At 43.8% G+C, this 22,386-nt stretch overlaps 2 protein-coding genes across 2 annotated transcripts in view; one reads left to right on the plus strand and one right to left on the minus strand.

The window, feature by feature from the left end:
- Window positions 1–5,257, plus strand: part of T265_04938 (hypothetical protein) — a gene marked incomplete at both ends in the record, with an annotated part of 8,927 nt that extends 3,670 nt beyond the window's left edge. The window contains 2 exons of the mRNA XM_009169806.1: window positions 2,222–2,381; window positions 4,746–5,257. Of these exons, the coding sequence (XP_009168070.1) occupies window positions 2,222–2,381; window positions 4,746–5,257 (672 nt within the window). The remainder of the gene's footprint in view (window positions 1–2,221; window positions 2,382–4,745) is intronic.
- Window positions 5,258–7,193: 1,936 nt separating this feature from the next.
- The window catches only part of T265_04939 (hypothetical protein), a gene marked incomplete at both ends in the record, with an annotated part of 37,276 nt that continues 22,083 nt past the window's right edge, over window positions 7,194–22,386 (minus strand). Inside the window, 12 exons of the mRNA XM_009169807.1 lie at window positions 7,194–7,478; window positions 8,296–8,579; window positions 10,296–10,377; window positions 12,472–12,554; window positions 13,529–13,595; window positions 13,759–14,013; window positions 15,288–15,331; window positions 16,151–16,321; window positions 17,565–17,615; window positions 19,905–20,024; window positions 20,553–20,645; window positions 21,310–21,406. Coding sequence (XP_009168071.1) covers window positions 7,355–7,478; window positions 8,296–8,579; window positions 10,296–10,377; window positions 12,472–12,554; window positions 13,529–13,595; window positions 13,759–14,013; window positions 15,288–15,331; window positions 16,151–16,321; window positions 17,565–17,615; window positions 19,905–20,024; window positions 20,553–20,645; window positions 21,310–21,406 — 1,471 coding nt within the window. The remainder of the gene's footprint in view (window positions 7,479–8,295; window positions 8,580–10,295; window positions 10,378–12,471; window positions 12,555–13,528; window positions 13,596–13,758; window positions 14,014–15,287; window positions 15,332–16,150; window positions 16,322–17,564; window positions 17,616–19,904; window positions 20,025–20,552; window positions 20,646–21,309; window positions 21,407–22,386) is intronic.

Raw genomic sequence — 22,386 nt, forward strand, 5'->3', positions numbered from 1 at the left:
TTTCGTTCTCAATGCAAGAGCAGCTGTGGTTTCTATCTTCGGTTGTCGGATTAGAAAAAGACCGAAACAGTCTAATATACAAGTTAGAGCTGTGAGCTTTCTACAACAACAAAGCTAATGAGCGAAGGATATCCTCGTTTTGACAATCGCGGCAAAATGAGCCTGGGCTTCAAAGGGTGTTTGAAAGAGTATCGTGAGACATCTGTCCGGCTGCAGATACGGATAAGGAACCATACATGAAAATGAAAAAGTTCCATCAATCACAGAAAGTCGAATGCGACTGACCACAAATGATCAGCTCACGATTGTGGTTGTCCATTGGTTACCCTTCGGATCTCCAAATATTGCACCGCCACAGCGAAGATCTATAAATGCCTAAAATCCCCATGATAGTCATCTCTCTAAGACCAACAGTAGATAACACAGGTTCATCACCACATGAAAACGAACTGGTCAGATTCCCAGTAGGTATCCTAAAACCACCAACCGGCAGGTGATCCACGTTCATTCAGATTTGGTACGATTTTGCTGAAAAATAGCTCGTTCGAACTGGATGAAATTTTTTGCTGGTTTTGATATCAACTAGACCAACGCTCTCGAGGTAGAAAAGCACTTACTACAGGCAGACACAAAACTGTAACAGCGGACGCAATTCTCTGTAGATGAGGACGTTGAAGACCCTAGAATAAGCCTAAGGCTTCATCGCTTTTTGATTGAGTTGTTTCCACCACGAATGAGACCTGACAATGGAACCAACAATATCTCCGTTTTTGGCTAACATGCATACGAAGAGAAAGGTTTGGTCATCCCAGGGTGGTTTTGGGTTACAGGATCATACGTTCGTCGTGAACAAGCTTGGTAGGGTGTTCGGGGGCCAGCCGTCCCTAATGACCGAACATCACATCAGTTGGATGCATGTGTCACGTGCAGGACACGGGCCAGACGTAGGCATGCCCTGATTGGTCAGAATGCCAGCCAATCCGAGTCAAGCACCTTGACTCGACGGTTCTCGCCCCCTCACGGACATTCTGGCACGACCTTGTGGAACACTCTGTGACTACCCTATATATAAACAGTTGTACTGATTTTCCTTTGTCTCCATAAAGGGCTGTGTACAGCTACCGTGCCTTTTGCTATACCATAGTGGGCGGAGCAGGAAGCCAAGGGATCGACACAGAGTTGCATTACCGTCCAGCAAGTTATAACAGTTTCGTCACCAATCTAGGGGTTTCGGGCTAGCGGTGGGTCGATGTTTGGTGGCGCGTCGGTGTGTGGCGTCTATGTTCATATACGATCTGTTGACTAGGAGCTAGCCTCCAATTGTGAGTGGTCGTTTGACGGTCGATCCTTTTGGTTGGCGCGACTTCTGACTTGCCGACGCCTAGATGGTTTTTGAGCTGTTTTCAGATTTGTACCTGATAACCTCGATCCCTTTGGTCCCGTGACTAATCCTGACATGTGGTCCCCTTATATATCGGTGGGATTCTTTCGGCCTGTTCCACTGAGTTGGCGCTTCTTTGCTCACATGGATACTTAGATTAGGTCCAGTATAGTTAGGTGATTAACTGCATTTGCCATGAAATGCCACGCCTCCAGGAATTCCCTCACTTGTCTCGTAGTTCCACTTGCCATTACATTGACGTTATCAAAACGCAACTGGCAATCTTTTTCTTCACTTGTGGAAACTACAGAGAGATCATCAATACATGTATTACTTCCCACCCGATTCATTCGGAGTATCATCAATAATTACTTCCCACCCGATTCATTCGGAGTAGTGAATGTTTAGGTTTAACAACTTTACATCCCATAATTATAAGAGATTTGCTTTGGTAAAGAGGTAAGCCTTCATCTCGCATGTACTGTTTAATTTTGTGGACACATAGGAGTCTAGAGGGTTAGTGCGTTAGAATATTCAGTTTCTTGCGGGTCGATATTCAGTATCCCCGTAGAGGTGTCATTTGGCATTCTTTCAGATTGTAATGGATGTCAGTGATGTACATTCCAGTGGAATAATGCAATTTGGACAGATCATAGCTGAATGACTTCCCAGTGGTCCTGGTAGGGGGGACTAGTCACCTGTTAGTATCTCCACAGCTTTTGCTCTAAGCTAGCTGTCGTCGATTAACTCTCACTCTCTGCACGTTTCGCAGCACTACGTCTTACCCCATACAGATCTCATCAACTCACTGGAACGCTCTTATTTGCTTTTCCATTACAGTGTTTGTCTCAGTCTGGTTTCGTTCGGGCTGTTGCTTGTTTGTCTCGGTTCATCACGGCCTATCAAGCCCTCTTCCGCTCCCAGATTTTGGCATCACCTCACTGGTACCTGCAGCTCATTACCGACGTAGTCATCGCTGTCATTGATCGACTAGAGGAAGGTTCGTTCATTGTTTCACTTTCATCATTTTTATCGTTTATCAGACATTATTTGGGTTCGCTGGGCGTGGAATGAAAATTTGTAGCGAGTTCTTGAAGCTGATTTAATGTAATTATCTTCAAGGCTACTCCTTTATTTTGGCATATTGACAACTCATTGAAGCCATGGATATCATTTCCTGCCAACTCAGTCAGTGGCGAATATGCCGGACAATTTTGATGAATACTGGATAGCTTTTAGTCATCATATTGCTTGTTGTGAGTTTTATTTTCAGACATCCCTTTTCTTAACACCACGCGATACTTTGGTGGTCCATAAAGAAGGGATTTCGTGTCTTGTAAACATGTTTTGTTGTTCACGCTTACTATGGATAAGTACAGGCTATTCGCAACTGTTTACCTCCCTACATAACGGAACCAAACCCATCCTCGGTGTTTTTCACGGCTGTTGCTACGGCCATGTCGTTTCTGTGATCTGTCGTTTCTGTTACAAAAGGCACGAGGGTTGGTTAGTACTGAGCGATAATATGTACTGGTCAATCCATCTTAAGCGCCGAACATGGACTACTTTGGAATTATATTTCGATTGAATTCCGAAATATCAGCGGGTAGTAACAAAAGGTCATTGTGATTGTCACAGCTACCAGCACTACACGGTTCCCAGGCAAGCAAAGCAAGCCATCAGGAGCTTGTTAGGCCCGCGGTTGATGAACAGAACATGTTCCAGTTTTTGAATTTGTCAGAATGACTGGAGTGAGATCCCGATCGTTGCGAACGATATTCATACACTGCTTGGCTACACATGTTTTTACGTGTTCTGTATAGGCGAATAAACGAGTAGGGGCTGAATAATGATGAGTGGTTACGCTCAATAGGAACATTTAGATAATGAATCGGTAAAGAAAGTGAATTGCCACCGACCTCCCTGCTTGAACGACATGTACATGATTTTTGTTGCTGCTCAGTCTTCTGTAAAGTAGTGCCATTTGTGTTGGGGAATTCAGAGACTTCGTTTTTCTGAAAGCGAGATAATTTTCTGAGGACAGCGTTTACCTGGAGTAAGAAATACTTAGTTATTTTGAAAACCTACTCACAACGGAATAGATTGTAGCTAAGCAAGTGTGAACAGAGAGACACACAGACGAAGGCTCAGAAACGTTACTTTTGAGTGGCACTTTCATTCGGTACCTTTAGTTGCATGTCCACGATGTGGGACCTTTGTACGGTGTGAACCCTTAGGTACGGTTCTTTCTTTAAAGTGGTCTTTTCCGATGAAAGCAGCCTCAGTTAAAAGCATCTTCATTTGAGGTTGCCGCTTTCTAAATTTTGTTTTCACTCATTCCTGGAAAGGTCATTGCCTTCACCTGAGAATCGGAGAGTGCGTCTAGCACCAGAATCTGCATTGGTTTGGTTACGTATTACGCATACCTAATCATCATATGTCCATGGCGTTCTTGTTGTCTGAATGAGTGTATAGAGATGTACGAACTTCGGAATGATTGTGGTAAACTAGCACCAAGTCCCTTCCCTATTTTTTTACTCTTGTCTTCACAATAAGGCCTTCAAGTGAATTATGGTTGTACGACAGCTGGTGTTGTGCTGTGGGTGATGAAGATAGCTTAGAGATGAAATCTTTCAGCTGTAGCACCCTTTCAGTGCCTAGATGGAAGCACGAGGGCTGGGATACTATCAGGTTTTTCAAGCCTAGACAGAGGAATTCGAAATGCAGAGGTCGGGTTTGAACCACGAACGTTCCGGTCAGTAAATTCGCGCTCTGACCACTGAGACATCTCGCCAACAAACAAACGGGAATAAAAATGCAAAACGTTCCTGGTCAAATGTGGGTATTAAGAAATCACCGAGAAGAATTACAAATGGCATGGTACACATAAAACCGCAAAATCTTGTTTTGTCTGAAAGTGTGGTGTCCGAAGAACAGAAGAACAGAAGTAAAAAATACGGCACCCCGTTGAGCACTGTTTGACGCGTGTTAAGCACGCTTTCCCTATGTACTCGATAATTTATACACGTCGGATTCGTGTACCACTTGTCATAGTGTTCGCTTCAAAGATCTTCAAGGCGTGCCTTGATTTTCCAACACAGACGACCAGATGCATACACATACATGTACCATACCCTAAGACCAAAAAAATCCGTTTTGAAATGGAGTGTCGCGTTACGTTGAATACCGCTTTGGCTCTCTACTAAACTCGTGAATTCACCAAGTTAAGCTCAACAAAAACACCTTTATGGAATGAAATTCAGGTACAATGTATATCCGTAGTTTACATAGCACGACTTTGTATGCAACAGCAGTATGTTCCACACTTTCTTACTCTTTTTTCTGCTACTGTTTGATCCCTCAGGCCAAAGAAACCCTTCAGACCAGTTGGAGGAAGCCATGTGCTCTTGCCTGGTAGCCATCAGCCGCCCGTACAGTGCATTAAATGCAACCGATCCAACAGTTCGCCCAGAACTATCTCGTGCCATCAAGACTCCGTTGGAGTGTATCATATCCCGAATGGCTTCATGCCGGTCGGCTGTCTGCCAGCGAGTGAAAATGGGCGATAAACCAATAAGCACTCAAAACACCGAACTTCTCCATAGACCAGCTATTGGTCCTCGTCTTCGGGATATACTTACAAACTACCTGCTTTATCCGATGCTCCAGGTTATCGATACTTGGGCGTTGGGTCAGATGCGCATTGGCATACGACCAGCTGCAGCGAAAGTCCTGCTGATGCAGTTAGTCAATGAGGCTGAATGTTACTGGGAGGGCCCACGTCCCAGTCAATCCAGAATGACGTTACCAAAAACTGCTGTGGCTGTTGGTGGACTACATGTAGCGGAGAAACTGGCTGTAAAACATAAAAGGTGATAACAGTCTATCTGATTTTGTCGCTAATTTTGTACCATACTTATATGCTGTTCGTTTTGACAATGTGTTTTTCGTAAACCGTTCCTACGGCAGTGTTGCTGGGTCAGTACAGTCACTCTCGACTGGATTTGGTGCCTGCTACTCCCACATCAAATTTATCACATCCATTTCTTTGTTACCATGGCTATTTCAGTAGAAGCAGGTGCATTGTTTCCATGACTGACCCAAGTACTCCAGGTCCTGAAGAGTCTCAAGTATGGGATGCCCTTTGGGAGCAGATTACATACATTCCTGAGGTTCAACACCAACAGCGTATTTATATGGAACTGAATTTTCGATATCGGTAACTGTTGTAGAAAAACAACTACATGAGGCCTGCATTTGCAAACAAAAAACAAACGAAAAACAAAAAAAACACCTTGTCCTAAATAACTAAATTCAATCACGTTACCGGTTGATTGCACGATGAAAAACACAAATATACTGAACTTTCATTCCAAAATGTTTTAAGTGCGCCAGAATTTCGTACTTGTTGGCTCCGTTTTGTAGTTGAGGGTGCGCGAGAAATTTTTCCAGTAAAGCTGGTCAGGTTCAGCTACCCTCTTTTAATGATGCGATGAGGACTTTGTGCATTGCGGACGGCATGGCAACCACTCTGTCGGTCCTTGGCTTCATGTTCCGCCAACTGCGTTGTATCAAATAGTGCGCTGGCTTGAGGTAACCTTTTGTGCAAATGTATTTATGAAGTTATCGCGTAATTTTCCACAGGGTCGCGCTAAGTTCTAATTAGCTGATATACTGGCCAATCAGAGCATGCCGTAGGTCGCCATCGCTTTTTGGGTGTTGCTGTGATGCAAAAAAACGATGATAGCTGTAAATTGCCAGGTCAGTTGCTGCACTGTGCATACGAATAGAAGCTACGGTAACAGTAGTGCGACAGGCTACCGACTACCGGTCGATTAAATGAGTGCTTCAGGTTGTGCAATGGGCAAATTGTGACCAGGTCTCAGTTAAAATGTTCTGCCTAAAGGAATAGTTGAGCTCACCAAACAAAACAAAAACAGGACATTGGAAACCGGCATTCATTGCAAATGTTAGTTGTGTGGTCACTGTGCGACAAGTTCTGCTTTAGAAGCACGCCTTATTGTTCGCACAGTAACTTGATACTTGCAAATACAACTTAACACAAGCGACCGAAGCTGCAAACTAGGCTGATATTAAAAGGGAGATTCAACAGAAAGCTGGCTGGATCTCGTTTATTCTATTCTTCAGCTGGGTGTGCCAGGACGATCGCGATATGAAATAATATTTTGTTGGAAGAAAACGATTGCTTAGCTGGTCCTGCCATTAATACCAACTTATTTCGCCAGCTGCATGCAGTGTGGTGTTGAAGTTTGACGGAAACTCGAAAACTGCGCCCACCTGATTAGCCCAGGACGATTAAAACCGGTCCTGGACTGTCGGAGTTTTCAGCAACGTTATGGATGGTAGTGTGTTCCATTAAAACCGAGACTGCCCTTTGCTGTATGTTGTATTGTTTTTTGTGTGTTTTAGTCAAGTGCGGGTTGGCTTTAAATGTACATAAGTACAGCGCTCCGGTTGTTATTGTAAAGGTTCTCAGCAGCAGTTCTTTGCACTAGGAAATTGTAAAAGATGCGCACAATCTGTAGGGATTAATGTGGGCGTGAAAGATCCAGACATGGACACGGACCATGCGATGCTCCTCACATGGTGAAATTCTGGAGAGCCCAACCACTGACTGAGTGTTAAATTTCTCGTGTTCTGTCGAAGAATTTTCAGTCGGAGTTAGACTCCGACGGACTTTCTGACATTAGCATCAGGTCTTGCGTCAGGACTGATGAGCAGCCAATTTTAGTGGTCAGTGGACTGTCACAAGCCAAAACCCATCGGTTATGATAGTTTGATATAACACCAGCCATGTGGGTGTAGAAAATGCTCAAAATTAGAAAACAGTACACCAACAGGTGAGAATAGAATAATTTAATTGGATATGGTGGTAAAAAATGAAGGCAATTGATAGGATCTTTCTGAACAATGGTGGCAAGCTATTGCGAGATGCATTGTGTCCTGAGGTGATCAGTTAGTGCTCTCTTGGTTAACCGTGTTGGCGAATTCAGCTGCACGACGTTGTCGCCGAAGCTGTTTATGCTGGTTCAATTGTAATAAGAGTTCCTCCTCAGACGGCTCCTGAAGGGCGGCGCTGTTGAGAGGATACCCGAAAAAACGGAGAATTAAATGGTAGGATTCTGAAAAAGGGCGCGAACCTACAGGATCCACAGAAGGCAGTTATAGTGAAGCAACAAAATCGTTTGCATTCAGTGCTCAAACTGGGAGTTACGGTACACACTGTCATAAACCTGTACTATGCGACAGTCTTACCATCGTCCTGAACCATGTTAACGGGAAAACGCTGGCCGACGCCAGATTCATGTACGTTAGCTCTTTCGGCTTTATATCCTAAGGGGTCTTCGTCCACTATTTAGAGACTGACATCTGCTGGTCTGATGAGAGTACCAACTATAGGCTACGGAACTCTTCTCTGCAATATCTGTCTTTTTCTGAGCAATCTGCTCAGTCGTCCTCCATGAAGGTATACGGTTTCGAAATCACTCATGAGTTATTAATCAATTGGAAAATGTTTAGAACCAATCGTTTACCAAACCTCTTTGAGTTATTAAGGAGTTAGCTGGTAACCAGGACGTCTGTGGTTTGAATCAACACTCAAACTTTTCCATTACTCCTGTTTAGGCTTGAGCAACCTAAAAGCATAAGCTTACGTCCTTTCTTTAGAAGCTTTTCACCAGAACGCATCGAAATGTGAACTACCCGATTTATCTATTCTGACCATTTCCCAATTATGTGCAATGAACAAACATGGACCACCAACTACATGAGCCATTATGCACAATGCTCTTGGAAATGACAGCGCGATTTTTGGCCCGTGAGATTAGACAGGAATTCCAGCAGCACTGTGGTGTTATTGGGACTACAACGAAGAACAGTTCAACAACACTTACCGAAAGAGATCGTCCAGTGATGAAGTGCTGATTGTGGAAACCTGCTCTTCATATCGCTCCGGTTGCAACACGGTGACTGGTGTCGTATCATAAACGATGGGCTCCGAAAACGTCTCTGTGTGGTGCGAGTACGAGCGAGCTGTTCTTGAGTGGTTAACAGATGGACCGTTAGAAGGACCGACTGTAAGGTCCGGTGTATGATTACCACTAACATGGACCACCTCCTTCGGGCGACTGGCCAACGCGAGAGCTTTGAAATACAAGTCACGACGATGCAAAAAACTCTGGAATGTAATAAATGCAAGAGAGATATCAGTCTAGTCGAACCGAGTAACCCTCTTAAGGAACAGAAATGCGAGATTACCGGGAGGTTTTTTATGCAATTTACCCCGTATTCATTACATCTGTTGCGCAAAAAGCAAGGATTATTAGACATGACTAGTTTTCAGACAATCGGCCTCTTTCAACATGTATCACCGGGCGTTCCGTAAAATGAAGTGCCACATAAATTATTGCCCCCAAACACCTGATCGCCTGGAACCAATTAAGTGCCGACCTGTTGAAACTGGCAACTTCATGGAGAAACATGGTAAGGTAACGTAGATATTGGTAAACATCACCAATGGTTGCTTTACTTGAAAACTCATTCGATGAATTAGTCGGGCTGTGAATGTCTCATAACCCCTTAACAACTTACATGTATTGAACCATGACAGTATTCAGCACTTAGACCCCACATGAGAAAGTATATCTATATGGTCAACTCAAACAGATCACGTGTCTATTTTTATTCAGGCGCTCAGACTGCTGAAGAAAGCTCACATGTAGCACCTTTTCGGTGCCTAGCTGCCGTGTCACGCTAATGAGACACGAGGGCTGGGATACTGCTAGGTCGCCCAAGCCCAGACAGGGGAATTCGAGAGGCAGAGGTCGGGTTCGAGCCACGGATATGCCGGTCAGTAAATTCGCGCTTTAACCACTTGGGCCATCCCGCCCCTGCTAAGCTTGGGCGGAAGTCAAATGAACCCCATTCGCAAAGCTGTTTTTGCCAAGAAATCAGTATTTGCGTTCCACTTCTTCGATCCCTGACGAATTTGGAAAACGCTTTTTACAGACGGCTGTTTTCATCGTTCACTGTTGTGCGACCAGCCTTTTGGAATTATCTAGGAAACTGAACTGCTGATGTGCCTCCCTTCGTCGGAGCACGAAATGTACCGGTATTTCCAGATGGCTGATCCATCTGGTGGACATCTTACAATAAGCTGTATGTACGTTTAAATGCACTCAGATCAGAGCACTCTTCGCATCCGATTTCACGAGCCCGTGCATGACGGCTCACCGCAGTGGATCGCGGTGGGCAAATCAACGTACTCGATGGTCGACACACTCACCACTGCAGGTTCTCTAACAATTAGGGAGAAAGTACGGTTTTCTATAGAGGAGAATGTCGGTAGCTCAGGTGCGCTACGCACAACTACGCACTGATGATGTCACCTCGATTGGTGTTGAAACGTTTGCAACCAAATTGCCCAGCTCAGCGAACAAGCCAACGACCAGAAAGTAGGGTGAGAACAGGCATTCAAAGACCGGTTTGCAGACAAGCCGGATGGCAGGGTGAAAAAATCATCCTTACGCTGGTTCGTTGCGTCTATTGTGTCTCCCATAGCGCACCAAAAACCCACGCTATGTGGCAATGGGCTGCTTCACCCAATGCTCGCCGCACTCAGTTGTGATGAAAAGTTTGATGTACTTTCTAAGCCATATTTGGCAGGCAGTTACGAAGTATGAGGTGACCATCCTCAGATGGAGAAAAAAATTACGAAGGTTTCACTGAGGAACTCCGGGACCAACAGTTTGACAATCCTTCTTTCGTGTTCCAAGTGGAATAGAAAATAGCCAACAGTTTAGGATCAGAAACGCCCTGGTCGCTTGGATGTCTGCGCGTCCGCAAATGGAGAAACGAGTGTGTATTGATTAGGAAAATAACGCGTCCAACTCACCTCAATCACAAATGCCGTAACCAAACTTAGGAGTCCAACGGGAGCGATGAGCCACCAGCTGATCATATAAAGGTGAACCCAGCTATCAAAGGAGAAAAAGCAACACTGAGGTAGTGACAAGTGGATTTCCAAATCAAATAAAATCGGTCAGTGGTGGCACCCTTTCGTTTGCCATGAAACCCAAAGGAATGACTTTCGGTAACGAATGAAATGGGTTTATATAAATGGACTAGCTATGTTGACTCGGTCAGATGTATAAAATAGTGCGTCATCAGGCCCAGGATGTCTTGACTAGAATAGGAATAGAGCCCGAAACAGATGTGCGACCTAACTGAGGTAAGATTAAGTGTGGGAGTTCATGCACATTTAGCAGGACGCGGAAGCCTGATTTCTGGGCTAAAAAAACAGTTTTTTTGTCTGTCGAACTACGTGTATAAGAAAGCAACAGAATTTCCCTCTTCTCCAGCACGGACAGCTGCTTCCAACTGTGCGGTGTACAATTGCTCTCCTTCAGGAACGCGCACTCACAAAAGGTACCAGCACATGCCTGCTAGAGCCTTTGGCTGCTGCGTCTTTAGCCGGCAGTGAAGCATCGGTGTTGAACACTGATGTCATACTGTCGATGATGCTGATGATGGCTCATTTGGCTAGGAACCGACTTTTTTGCAGAGAATACGTGTTCACGTTGTTTAGCTGGTGACAGGCTTTTAATGCTGTAGAACAAGGTTTGAGGCAATCACATACGTGCCAGGAAGGTCGCATTTTAAGGAGCCATGGATTTAAACTAACAGGGGAAATCTTGGAACCTATCGAGAACGCGTCGTTCCAGAAAAATCTGAAAACTCAATTGTTCACAATTTTTCGAGAAAACCCGCTTCTATTCATCCGGCATAACAGAGCATGAACACCGATACGCTCTCTGAACGAAAATCTTTGAACTACGTAATAGAGACAAATGGGGTACAAGTAAACATTACACAATGAGCGCGCCTAGGTTCGGAAAGTCCCGCAGTGGATGCATTCGGGGCCGAAATGCCTATGTACCTTTCAGTCCTGTTTCTTTTTCAGTTCACAAGGGATGTGCTTGCACCGAATGCCTACTCTCGTCGGATACATTGTCAACTAATCGGGAATGGAAGTCTGTGCCATCCACTACGCGGTCGTTTACTTGTTTTCATGAAAACCTCGTAGCGCCACTGCTCCAGTTGATATGTCAGGCGCAGGCAGAATATGATTTTATCACGGCTGGTATTTTCCAAAGAGCATTCGCGATTGCAGTGGAGGCATGGTTGAGTTTCGGAAAGCTTGGTCATGAAAGCTCTTCAGAGCTTATTGGGTGCGAAAAATCGGCCACACGGCTCTTGGGTTTATGGCTGTTACCCTGCGGCTGGGTTGCATTGTTGGTGAATTTAGTTATAAATTTGAGTGTTGGTCAAATCAGCTGATAACATATTCAAACAATTTAACCACTACACAGTACTTGTACTGTTCTGTCTGAGTAGTTACTGATCCCCACAATGGACCTGACAATTACAGATTAACGAACCTTGGCTTCTGCTCGATGTTTATACACATAAGAGTACCCTTTCCAGCTGATCTCCATATGGTACTGTTTTTCACAAGGTCTTTCTGAAATTTAAGTAAAAATTCGGTAACGTTGTACCCGACCCCATTCAGAGTCCTACCTAATAATGTGGCATAGCTTTGGGAACTTTAGGGTAGCAACACCATTCGGCTTAGACACTGGTTATCCGCCTAGCATATGATCGACTTTACTGTTGATGTATGTCGTACCAAACATAACAAACACTCGTTCAGCTTTAACACTTTCGGTGCCGTGCTACCCGAAGGAAGCACGAGGGCGGAGATACTGCAGGGTTACCGAAGCTCGAACAGGGGCAGCGAGACGCAGAGGTTAGGTTCGAGCCAAGTACCTTTCGGTCAATAAATTTACCCTTTAACCACTGATTCTGGAAACCACTACCCACTTTTACTGCTAAAATCTGAAAAATTAAGATGAAATCTTTGTGTAACATACCATTTGCTTGAACCATGCAAAATAAACGATGCAAACGTTGCATCAAGTTTTTACAATTTTTGACGACGCTTACAGCGGATCACTGTGTGAAGACATTACTCTGGTAACACGGACCGGGAATGAAGAAAAACGGCTCACTTGTTCAGAGTTTGTTGATATGCGGTTACAATGACGTGCCAGTTGTTTACAACCATCAAGTCCCAGAGCAGTACGATGCTAGCCTGAATGAATCGAATGAAAGAAAAACCGCGGCAGTCGTATGAGACCTTGGGTTAAAAAGGTTTAAAAAAAGGTCACTAAACAAAAATGACATAAATCGTTCAGCTGGAACACCCGGCAACTAGCTGCCATGCCACCCGAAGGAAGCACGAGTGCTGGGATACTGCCAGGTCGCCCAAGCCTAGACAGGGAAGTTGAGAGCTAGAGGTTGGGTTCGAACTACGGACATTATGGTCAGTAAATTCGCGCTCTAACCACTTGAGCCCTCTCGCCCTTAGTCACTAAACAAACAGAATAGAGATAAGGTGGGCCAATCGCAGTTGCGCTCATCCTGTAAATGTTGCAAGCAGTTGAAAATGGCGTCCAAAGAAAACCGACTTTGACATTAACGGGAGGAATTATACAGAATCGTGCGGCTGCTTCGTCATACGGAGAAACGTATATTCGCTCCGAGTAACCTAATTTGATGGTTAACAGTTCCGGAAGACGTTTATTCATAGTGTAAATAATCAGTATCCGCAGGGTGATTCACTAGTCAAGGAAATCAACTGTCCCTTTAACCAATCAATCGCAGCATGAAGTCTCGTGAAAACACTCTGGTATCCATTTCCGTGGGTGAATACCTAGTTCTGCTGTTACGCACAGTCCCGTTGAAATTCGTCGAACACATAAGCCGTTGGTTTCCTGGATTAGTCTACAACACTTGCCGGTAAAAATGACATTCAACGAACTTGTGAAGGATTAAAAGAAACTGTGAAGACTGTTCAGAGACAGTCCACTTGCTAAAGTGATCCAATGGGTATCTGAGCAACCGGATGTGCGTCTTGGATGCCACATCTGTTCCGCCCTTTATATAACCCTTAAGTGTATTAAGACCTCACTTTATTTCAGTTTATCCCATTTTTAACATTATATAGTCGCTATAAAGTAAGTAATATGTGGAAATAATGCTAACCTACCACCATAGGCGACTTACAGCAAAGTCGTCAAAGTTGATGGACCAATACTGCAGCTGTTGGTAGGTTCCACATTGGAGATTCTCTCTGCGTAACAAAAAAGAATGCGAGAAAAGTAAATACGGGACATGGATCAACTTCAAGGTTATTCACGAGGTCGACAAATTTCGGGTGACGCTAGTACGACTTATCTTTAACACATAGGCACAGGTATTACATAAGAAAAGGAGGCGAATATAAGGTTACTCACGTTGAGCTGGAATTCGCATTGTAAACAATTACCCCATGAAACAGACTCATTCCAAGCAATGCGTAAACGTAGTAAACAGATAGCAGGATTCCCAACACTGGTGCCAGATTACGCGGTAGATCTTTGAGCACACTTGTCACCAAACTGGTCCATACAAACATGTTTACCAAGCGGAGGGCTCGCATGAGCAATAGTATGTTGGTTAGGTTGACTATGTCCCATAAGGGAAAATTCTCCAGGTGGGTAGGGGATTCCCTAAAATATGAGGATAAAAGAGAATACACATTCTGGTGCTATGCATGTACAGATGGCTAAGGAAATGAACATCCTCCGTGAAAGGAAGTACTAGCCAGTTGATAAAAATAATGGCAGACGGATAATTTACACAAGAAAATCTTCATCCGACATACCAATATAGGTAATCTCTGTATTGAGAAAACCTAGCAACTGAGGGTACCGCTGGTTTTCCTGAGAATATCATTACAGCTCCTTACGGGCATTCCTCCAGCCCAGACATGGAGCGTTGTCACCTTGATTTCTCGGTCTGTTTCCTTGATGGCAGGTAATGATACCATAGGACTTTATTCGCTGGCACTAGTCCTAAGAATTATGCGGTGGGCGGGTGCAGCCACTAAGGGGTTAGGCCGGCAAGAACTGTTGGCTTCTTATGAGTAATAAACGATAGGACGCGCAGTTTCGTAAAATGGGGGTATTTATCGTAGTGACAATTTTTTCATTCATCTTGCTATGACAGACTCGGTTATCAATCATCGGATCTTGTGATTGATATTTGATTACCCTAATGGGTTTCACACCAGCTTTTGTGTGGTCCACTGAAGCGAGTTTACTAGGTAGAGCCTAGTAGAGAGCACTGAGTCTGTCAGTTGAAGGAAACGGGTCAGGTCTGGTTCAGACAAACAATGTACACATATCGAATTGCCAAACGTCAAATCACAAGTCACAGTCAGAAATAATGAAGAGGGAATGCAACTAGCGATGGAGCTGGTCGTGTGTAGGATAGTCAGTGAGCTGACCTGCATGTGATTTATTGAATTTCCCAACAGAAGCACGTACAACTAAAATAAAACGGTTTCTCAGGACTAGGTGGGACGAAATCATTATTATCCATATATGGCCGACCAACTTCGAGATGCTTTTGACGACAGAAGAATAAGTGCTCGTTTGTTTTGACTAATAACTTGTCACTAAACAGCCCATTTGGCTCCCAGCACCAGATGCCGACTGCGGATAAGCAATCTCGGAAGTATCAGAGTGCTGTCTATTCGACCTGAAACAGCCAGTGGGTTACGATCACAACTGCCTACAGGTTCAAGTTCGTTCAACATTATAACCACAAGTTACATGGATTTAGGGAGATCATTGTGTATTCAATAGTTTGGTGATTATGTTTGCCCAATGGGAGATAGATAATACATGGTAGTACCGAAAAGCTGACTGTTCTCCCAATAATGTAAGAACACTCTGTGTGAAGCAAGTAACTCAACAAGTAACCTGCAAAGTTAACTTACCCATTCGCATAAATCAGGAAAGCGAGTTCGACAAGTTTAGCAATCTGTGGAAATCAGGAAAACAACACGCAATAGAGGATCCACTGGTCACATGACTGAGTTGATATTCAATAGGAGATTAAAATAGTAAATGGAGTAATTTATAAACACAGCTGTCGATTTAAGTTAGGACTAGGTAGCAATCCGTATTCGAGTTCGACGAGCAAAGCGGTTGGCCAGGCAAGGGCCCTGAAGATCACATTATGCGCGTTGGTTACGGCAGAAGCAACAACTGTGGTTCTTTGACTTTCTCACGGGGTGTATCAGACCATGCGTTGTCTTCACATGAGACTCACTGCGTAAGTGGTCCGCTGTCTGCAAAAAGCACGGTATAGGCCAGACGTGTATAGATCACTTGCACACGCTTTACACACAACAAGAGGAATCAGCTCATTTGAGATAAAAGTTAGCTGACAAACGAAACCAGTTCCGAAAAACACCATTGTTCTCATTTCTTCTAATCGAGTCCAGATGTAAACTGGACATTCGTTCTAGTTTTTTTCAGTCACTGAGGAGAAATCACCTAGATTTTAATAATTTGAGCAATCGATCCACACAGAGGTGATCAGGCTATGATCGTTTGTGCTTTCGAATAGTATTCAACCGAACGGTAGCTCGACAGTCGTGAAGACTTATAACAACCTCATGTGAATCGCCCGGCGACGTCGTCCTCTCTATCTGGAGATCATCCCCATCCGAATACGCAACTATGATGCACATGTGTACCTCGGGAAGTTGCGAGGATGTATGGAATTATCGAAATCATATAACATTAAAGCGATTAGCATCTTCGAAACAAAAAGTTGGTAAACGGGTAAACTCACCAATAGAAACAAGACCACAATCAGATTGAACACATTGGACAGCTTGGAGAAGAATAGCTTCACTCCACAAGCCCACATGAGACCAACTTGTTCCAGCAGATAAAATGCGACGAAGCACCAACTGGTTATCTGAAAATCAAGATGCAATTTACGCTGCGCTAAGAAATGTACCTAGGAAAGGTGGACGTGACACAAGTTCTTCAGCACAAGATAGCTCATTAGTTAAGAGTCGAATCACTGCCCAAGTTATTCCTAAATGCCTTTTTCAAAACGAGGATCTTACGTTCCAATACGAGTCTGCCGGCTTCGTAATTTACATCCGAAAACACGAGTTGCTCCATTAATTGAGAAGCCATCTTGAAGGAAGTTCAGCCACATCGCACAGTAAACAACGAAAATACCAAAAGCAAACAAAACCACTACATGGGTATATGGGCGCATTTCGCTCTCCGGAGGTTTTCAGAAAAGATGGGTGGCCCAGGGTAATTATACGGTATAAGAATGTAAAGCTGGTGTAGCACATTGAGTTGAAGCATACCATCATAAATGAGAGATTCAGCTGGATTCAGTTCAGCCTCCTGTCCAAACCAAATTCGCTTGCGAATGAGAGCAAGTGTCAAAGCATGTCCAATTTGGGTTCATGTAAAATACCAGGTTGGCGGAATCAGGCGGACCGTGCCTACCTGAAGAGCCCTAAAAAGGGCGAAACTGACCGTGGGATGTCGGGTATTTTACCCAGCACCTTATAGTAGCGTGTTACGTTTAGAACAACTGGGAAGTACTAGAGAAAAGGAGAAAAGTGTGTGCAGCAAGCAGAACCCAGTCGAGGTTTTAAACTTACCACCTGCAAAAATAGTCCGTCAAAGTGGCAATTTGCCTGTCTTATAACCATTGGGTCATTAATCCCCCTTTTTGTGTATCCAGTGGTTCTTACTAGACTATCGAGAATTTGCCCTCTAACAACCGCATGATCGCTCTGCGATTTGGATGGGCTCACGTTAAGCAAACCTTTCTCCAGGGTGTGCTTACCTGTATGTTTTATAGAACAGTTATGGTTCCACAACATACACCAGACTTCAAAAAAATGTTAGAGTAGAAGCTGCCCATCTGGATACTGATACACACACTAAGACAGCCAGGGTGTGCTTATCTGTCTGTTTTATAAAACAGTTATGGTTTCACAACATACACCAGACTTGAAAAAAATGTTAGAGTAGAAGCTACTCATCTGGATACTGATACACACACTAAGACAACGGACGAAGGGGATAGCAACAGACAAATATGCTACTTAGGCAAGCGGTAAACGTGTAGAATAGATTGCATTGGTGCTGTAGGTGAAGCTAAAATGTCCTGTGAAAAGAAGAACGTTTATTGTAACCTCACGATACACACAGGCATGCTGACTGCTTACCCTCAGTTGAACACTAACACCAGGCGATTTGAGATGACTAGAGATGTCGATCTAAAAAAAACACAGAATGTCACGCATCAACCAAAATAGAAAGAGCAAAAGGAAACTGATAGCATCATTACTCATGTTTTGAAACCGAGAAATAACCAGGAATTCACACCAGTTATTGAGAACATGAAATAATTTAGCGCATTCGAGACACGAGTTGGTCGACGGCGAACACAACTGACTTAGAATTGCTACATTTGGGTATTGAACTGAGAATTGAAGAGTCAGTCAGCACAAAGTGTTAAACAAACTACTGACAGATCGGAAAAAGTACCCACTGATAAAGAGACAGAAATATTTCGGAAGTCGCGACAGATGGGCAGGCTACTTGGGGTTGTCATTAGTGGGTCAGTCCAACAAACTCCAAGGCTGTCAAGCAGGGAAACTAGTTTTTGGGTGTCGCTCGTGAACTCCGAGCTGGATGATGCAAATGCGCAGGTAATATGAGTTCACAACGTCAATCTGAGGCTTATCTGGATTGACTGTTGTCACCAAGTTTTACACAAAAACGTGGTGTGAATCAGAACTACCGTTCATATTAGTTGATTGTCACCAGATGAATGTAGAGGAATCGGAAACTTCCGATGGGTGTTGATGAAGCTAACCAAGTTCGATCGCATATGAGATGATAAAACCTTGACTACTTTTCAGTATCATCACAACTGACGGTAACATTTTGGTTGAACAACACAGCTTTACTAATGCAAAACGACGATAGTCGGCACCTCCAGGGGCGGACGGGTATTTGCAGCGTTTCCACTAGTCAAACCACACAGTAAATTCGTACAGTTTAGAGCCAACGGACGAAGGGGATAGCAACAGACAAATATGCTACTTAGGCAAGCGGTAAACGTGTAGAATAGATTGCATTGGTGCTGTAGGTGAAGCTAAAATGTCCTGTGAAAAGAAGAACGTTTATTGTAACCTCACGATACACACAGGCATGCTGACTGCTTACCCTCAGTTGAACACTAACACCAGGCGATTTGAGATGACTAGAGATGTCGATCTAAAAAAAACACAGAATGTCACGCATCAACCAAAATAGAAAGAGCAAAAGGAAACTGATAGCATCATTACTCATGTTTTGAAACCGAGAAATAACCAGGAATTCACACCAGTTATTGAGAACATGAAATAATTTAGCGCATTCGAGACACGAGTTGGTCGACGGCGAACACAACTGACTTAGAATTGCTACATTTGGGTATTGAACTGAGAATTGAAGAGTCAGTCAGCACAAAGTGTTAAACAAACTACTGACAGATCGGAAAAAGTACCCACTGATAAAGAGACAGAAATATTTCGGAAGTCGCGACAGATGGGCAGGCTACTTGGGGTTGTCATTAGTGGGTCAGTCCAACAAACTCCAAGGCTGTCAAGCAGGGAAACTAGTTTTTGGGTGTCGCTCGTGAACTCCGAGCTGGATGATGCAAATGCGCAGGTAATATGAGTTCACAACGTCAATCTGAGGCTTATCTGGATTGACTGTTGTCACCAAGTTTTACACAAAAACGTGGTGTGAATCAGAACTACCGTTCGTATTAGTTGATTGTCATCAGATGAATGTAGAGGAATCGGAAACTTCCGATGGGTGTTGATGAAGCTAACCAAGTTCGATCGCATATGAGATGATAAAACCTTGACTACTTTTCAGTATCATCACAACTGACGGTAACATTTTGGTTGAACAACACAGCTTTACTAATGCAAAACGACGATAGTCGGCACCTCCAGGGGCGGACGGGTATTTGCAGCGTTTCCACTAGTCAAACCACACAGTAAATTCGTACAGTTTAGAGCCTGCATCCAATGTTTTATAAATAAAACTCACTTTTGGCAGTCGATGAGGCTGAGTGCTTGTATATCCCTGTGACCATACATAACGAATAACACCCAGCAACCAGGTCACCGACCATATCTGATATTCCAACCTCAGATAAAGAAATGTCAACATCATTGTAGCTCTTAAGAAACAGAAGTTCTGTTCACGGAAGATTAAATCTCTCGTTTTTGAAACAACAAATCTTGAACGGTTAGGTGCAATGAAACTTAAGGAGAAGATTGAAGCGGTAAAAAAACGAAGAAAATTTTGTGTACAGATTAGAGGAAACTTGAGAGGCTATGTGTCGCACTCACTAGCGACGACACACTGCAAAATGCCGGTCTCCTCCGGCTGTTATAATGCAACCGACTTTGATCTTTTTATCCAAACTCGTGACCGACACAGGGTAAGATTATAAGTATTGCAAATGGCGCTGCCCACAAGTAGTGGAACTGAAGATAACATACCGCGAGGTTGATTATATTCAGGAATGAGACGGCAATACTGAGCTTGTAGAATGAGTAGGAGACAAGCCATGCCTGAAGAAACTGCGCAAAACGAGAACTGACCGGAGGAAGACGATCCCTCTGGAAGCAGATGGAAAAAGAAACCAAAAGGTCCTGGTGACAATGGATGAAAAACGGCGTACTTAAACGGATCTGATTTCCATAAGCAATCAGGCCCTCGGTTGACGACTGTCCAAAATAGTTCGGCTTAAGCATTTGTGACTTCCACACAAATCACATTAAATGGGTACCTTCAGGAACTAAAAGCTACGGGCGGTAGTTAACCGCTCTGTTAACTGTCTGCACTGGAGTTTGTCTAAACTTCGTTGGCTCTTTTTCTGTATCTGTGTGATCCTAGTCGCAAGCAAACAAGCTGGTATTTTTCAGCAACAAGCAGTGATTGAACAACAGTTATTTTGTATGAACGATCGCTGTGTGAGGCCAAAGCAAGAAGCCAAGCAAGTCAACCCTCAGCCGAAGTGAAACGCAAGTTACAAATATAATAATTGTTTTACTTGTACAGAAAGCTATGCCTACTGTAGCGGCACCACTTCGATGACTAGCGGGAACCTTGAAAGGATACAGATCAAATTAAAGAAAAGCTCTCACCGTGAATCGGGGCGAGGATAAATCAAGTGTTCGGAAAAGCTGCATAAACTGAGTGACATTGAGGTCACTTTCTCCGAAACTGGACACATATGCCTGTAAAAAGGAAGAAGCGTTACTAGCACAAGATAAGATGCGCATATGAAAAGCAGCAACAAAACATTAAGAACAAACAAGGTAAACACATGAACGAACTGAGTTTCGCAGCAGTTAGAATGCATGTAGTTCTAGATGGATGTAGCCTGGTTGGCATGCATATCCCTTAGGAACGCCAAGATCCGACGACTATTTATCGGGTGCACTGGATGCAATCGGCACCTTAACCAACACATTCTTACTAAGCAACACAGGATAAACTCGCACTCAGATCTCCATGCAAATACAGTACTTGATCAAGGACACAAGAGGACAGAAAAATAGGTTTCCACGGGAGCGTGATAACTGCAGTCCAAAAAAGTTGGAGATTCTGAGGCAGAACTATGGGACGCAGTTTCAGGGTTCAGACATCCGGGGGGAAACAACAGCGAGGCATAATAGCTTGGTAGAATCGATTAGGAAACCAAGTACCAGCAAAAGACAAGAAGCGGTACAGCTGACACCAAGTCTGAGATATAAGGAGAGAATAAGAACGGACCTGTTATAAACCCCGACGGTGGCTGTTAACAGAGACCTGAAGAGTCGGACTGCGACACTTTACGGAATATCGGCAATCAAAAGACGCAAAGGTGGCAATCTCATCTCACGGTCTATGTAAACTCACTTCACGCAAGGCCTCCTTCTTCCAAGAGCTGATGTTGATAGAGCCTAGCAAATCGATTAGGCGATCACTCCGAACCAAGTCGGACCGACTGTCCTCGCTGGAATTTAGGAACAGGAAAGAGGGAAAACAAGTAACACCGGTTATATTCAAGTCATGCGCCAAACAACATCCTTTCATGCGACCAGAGAGCTCGTACAAGAATCGTTTTCCTCCACACGTTATGTATATGGAGTCAGGTTTTCGTGTCCGGTACGTAGGGATTCCCCAAATTACGACAGTACGGAGTGTGTTTGGGATACTAATAATGGTATCAAAAGAATGTGATTGCGTGAATGAAGATTGGAACGTGAGGTTCTACACGACATTGTCATCTGCATCACAGCTAACGGTCAACAAAAATGCAACATTTAAGATGTTTCGCAGATGTTCCATGCACTCATGAGAAGGAATGAAATTGAGAGCATTGGAATACTTGACTTTTGCAACCTGGTGCGTACACAAAGAAAGCGCATCATCAAAGCTGGAGGTGTTAATGAAATTCATGATTATCCTACTACGATATACTTAAAACTGAATGCAGCTTTGTGCCATTTGATCCAGTGATACACCTATCTCGATTTTTATGCACGAAAGAACGATGTAGACGTACATAAACCACTACGGAGAAACCGTGTGATTACCTGGATAAATGACAGCGCGTGGTCCTACCGAAACACGGTGGAGAACATCCCATGTCAAAATTTAGGAAAGCTTCATTGTGCGACAATAAAACAAAGATCACTTCCTAACAGTGTGAGATGATTTAGTAGGGAAATCAATTCAAATCATTCAGCGTTGGATCCTTCCCACATAGGACGTCCACTCAGACCAATGAACTACGTAGCTCCATCGGATGCTTTCTCCATTTAGTGTACAAATTTATATGTGCTGAACATTTTCTGCAAAAATTCAATCACTCGCACTTTTCAGTTGACACGACGCTCGTCGGTGATGCCAACGCGATTGAGAATAACCAGAGTGGGGTTAAGGCAAGATAAGATAAGCGTCCAACTGCCACACCACCCAGAGGAAGCACGT

The sequence above is a fragment of the Opisthorchis viverrini genome, assembly GCF_000715545.1.
Source record: "Opisthorchis viverrini unplaced genomic scaffold opera_v5_90, whole genome shotgun sequence".
Taxonomy (NCBI): domain Eukaryota; kingdom Metazoa; phylum Platyhelminthes; class Trematoda; order Opisthorchiida; family Opisthorchiidae; genus Opisthorchis; species Opisthorchis viverrini.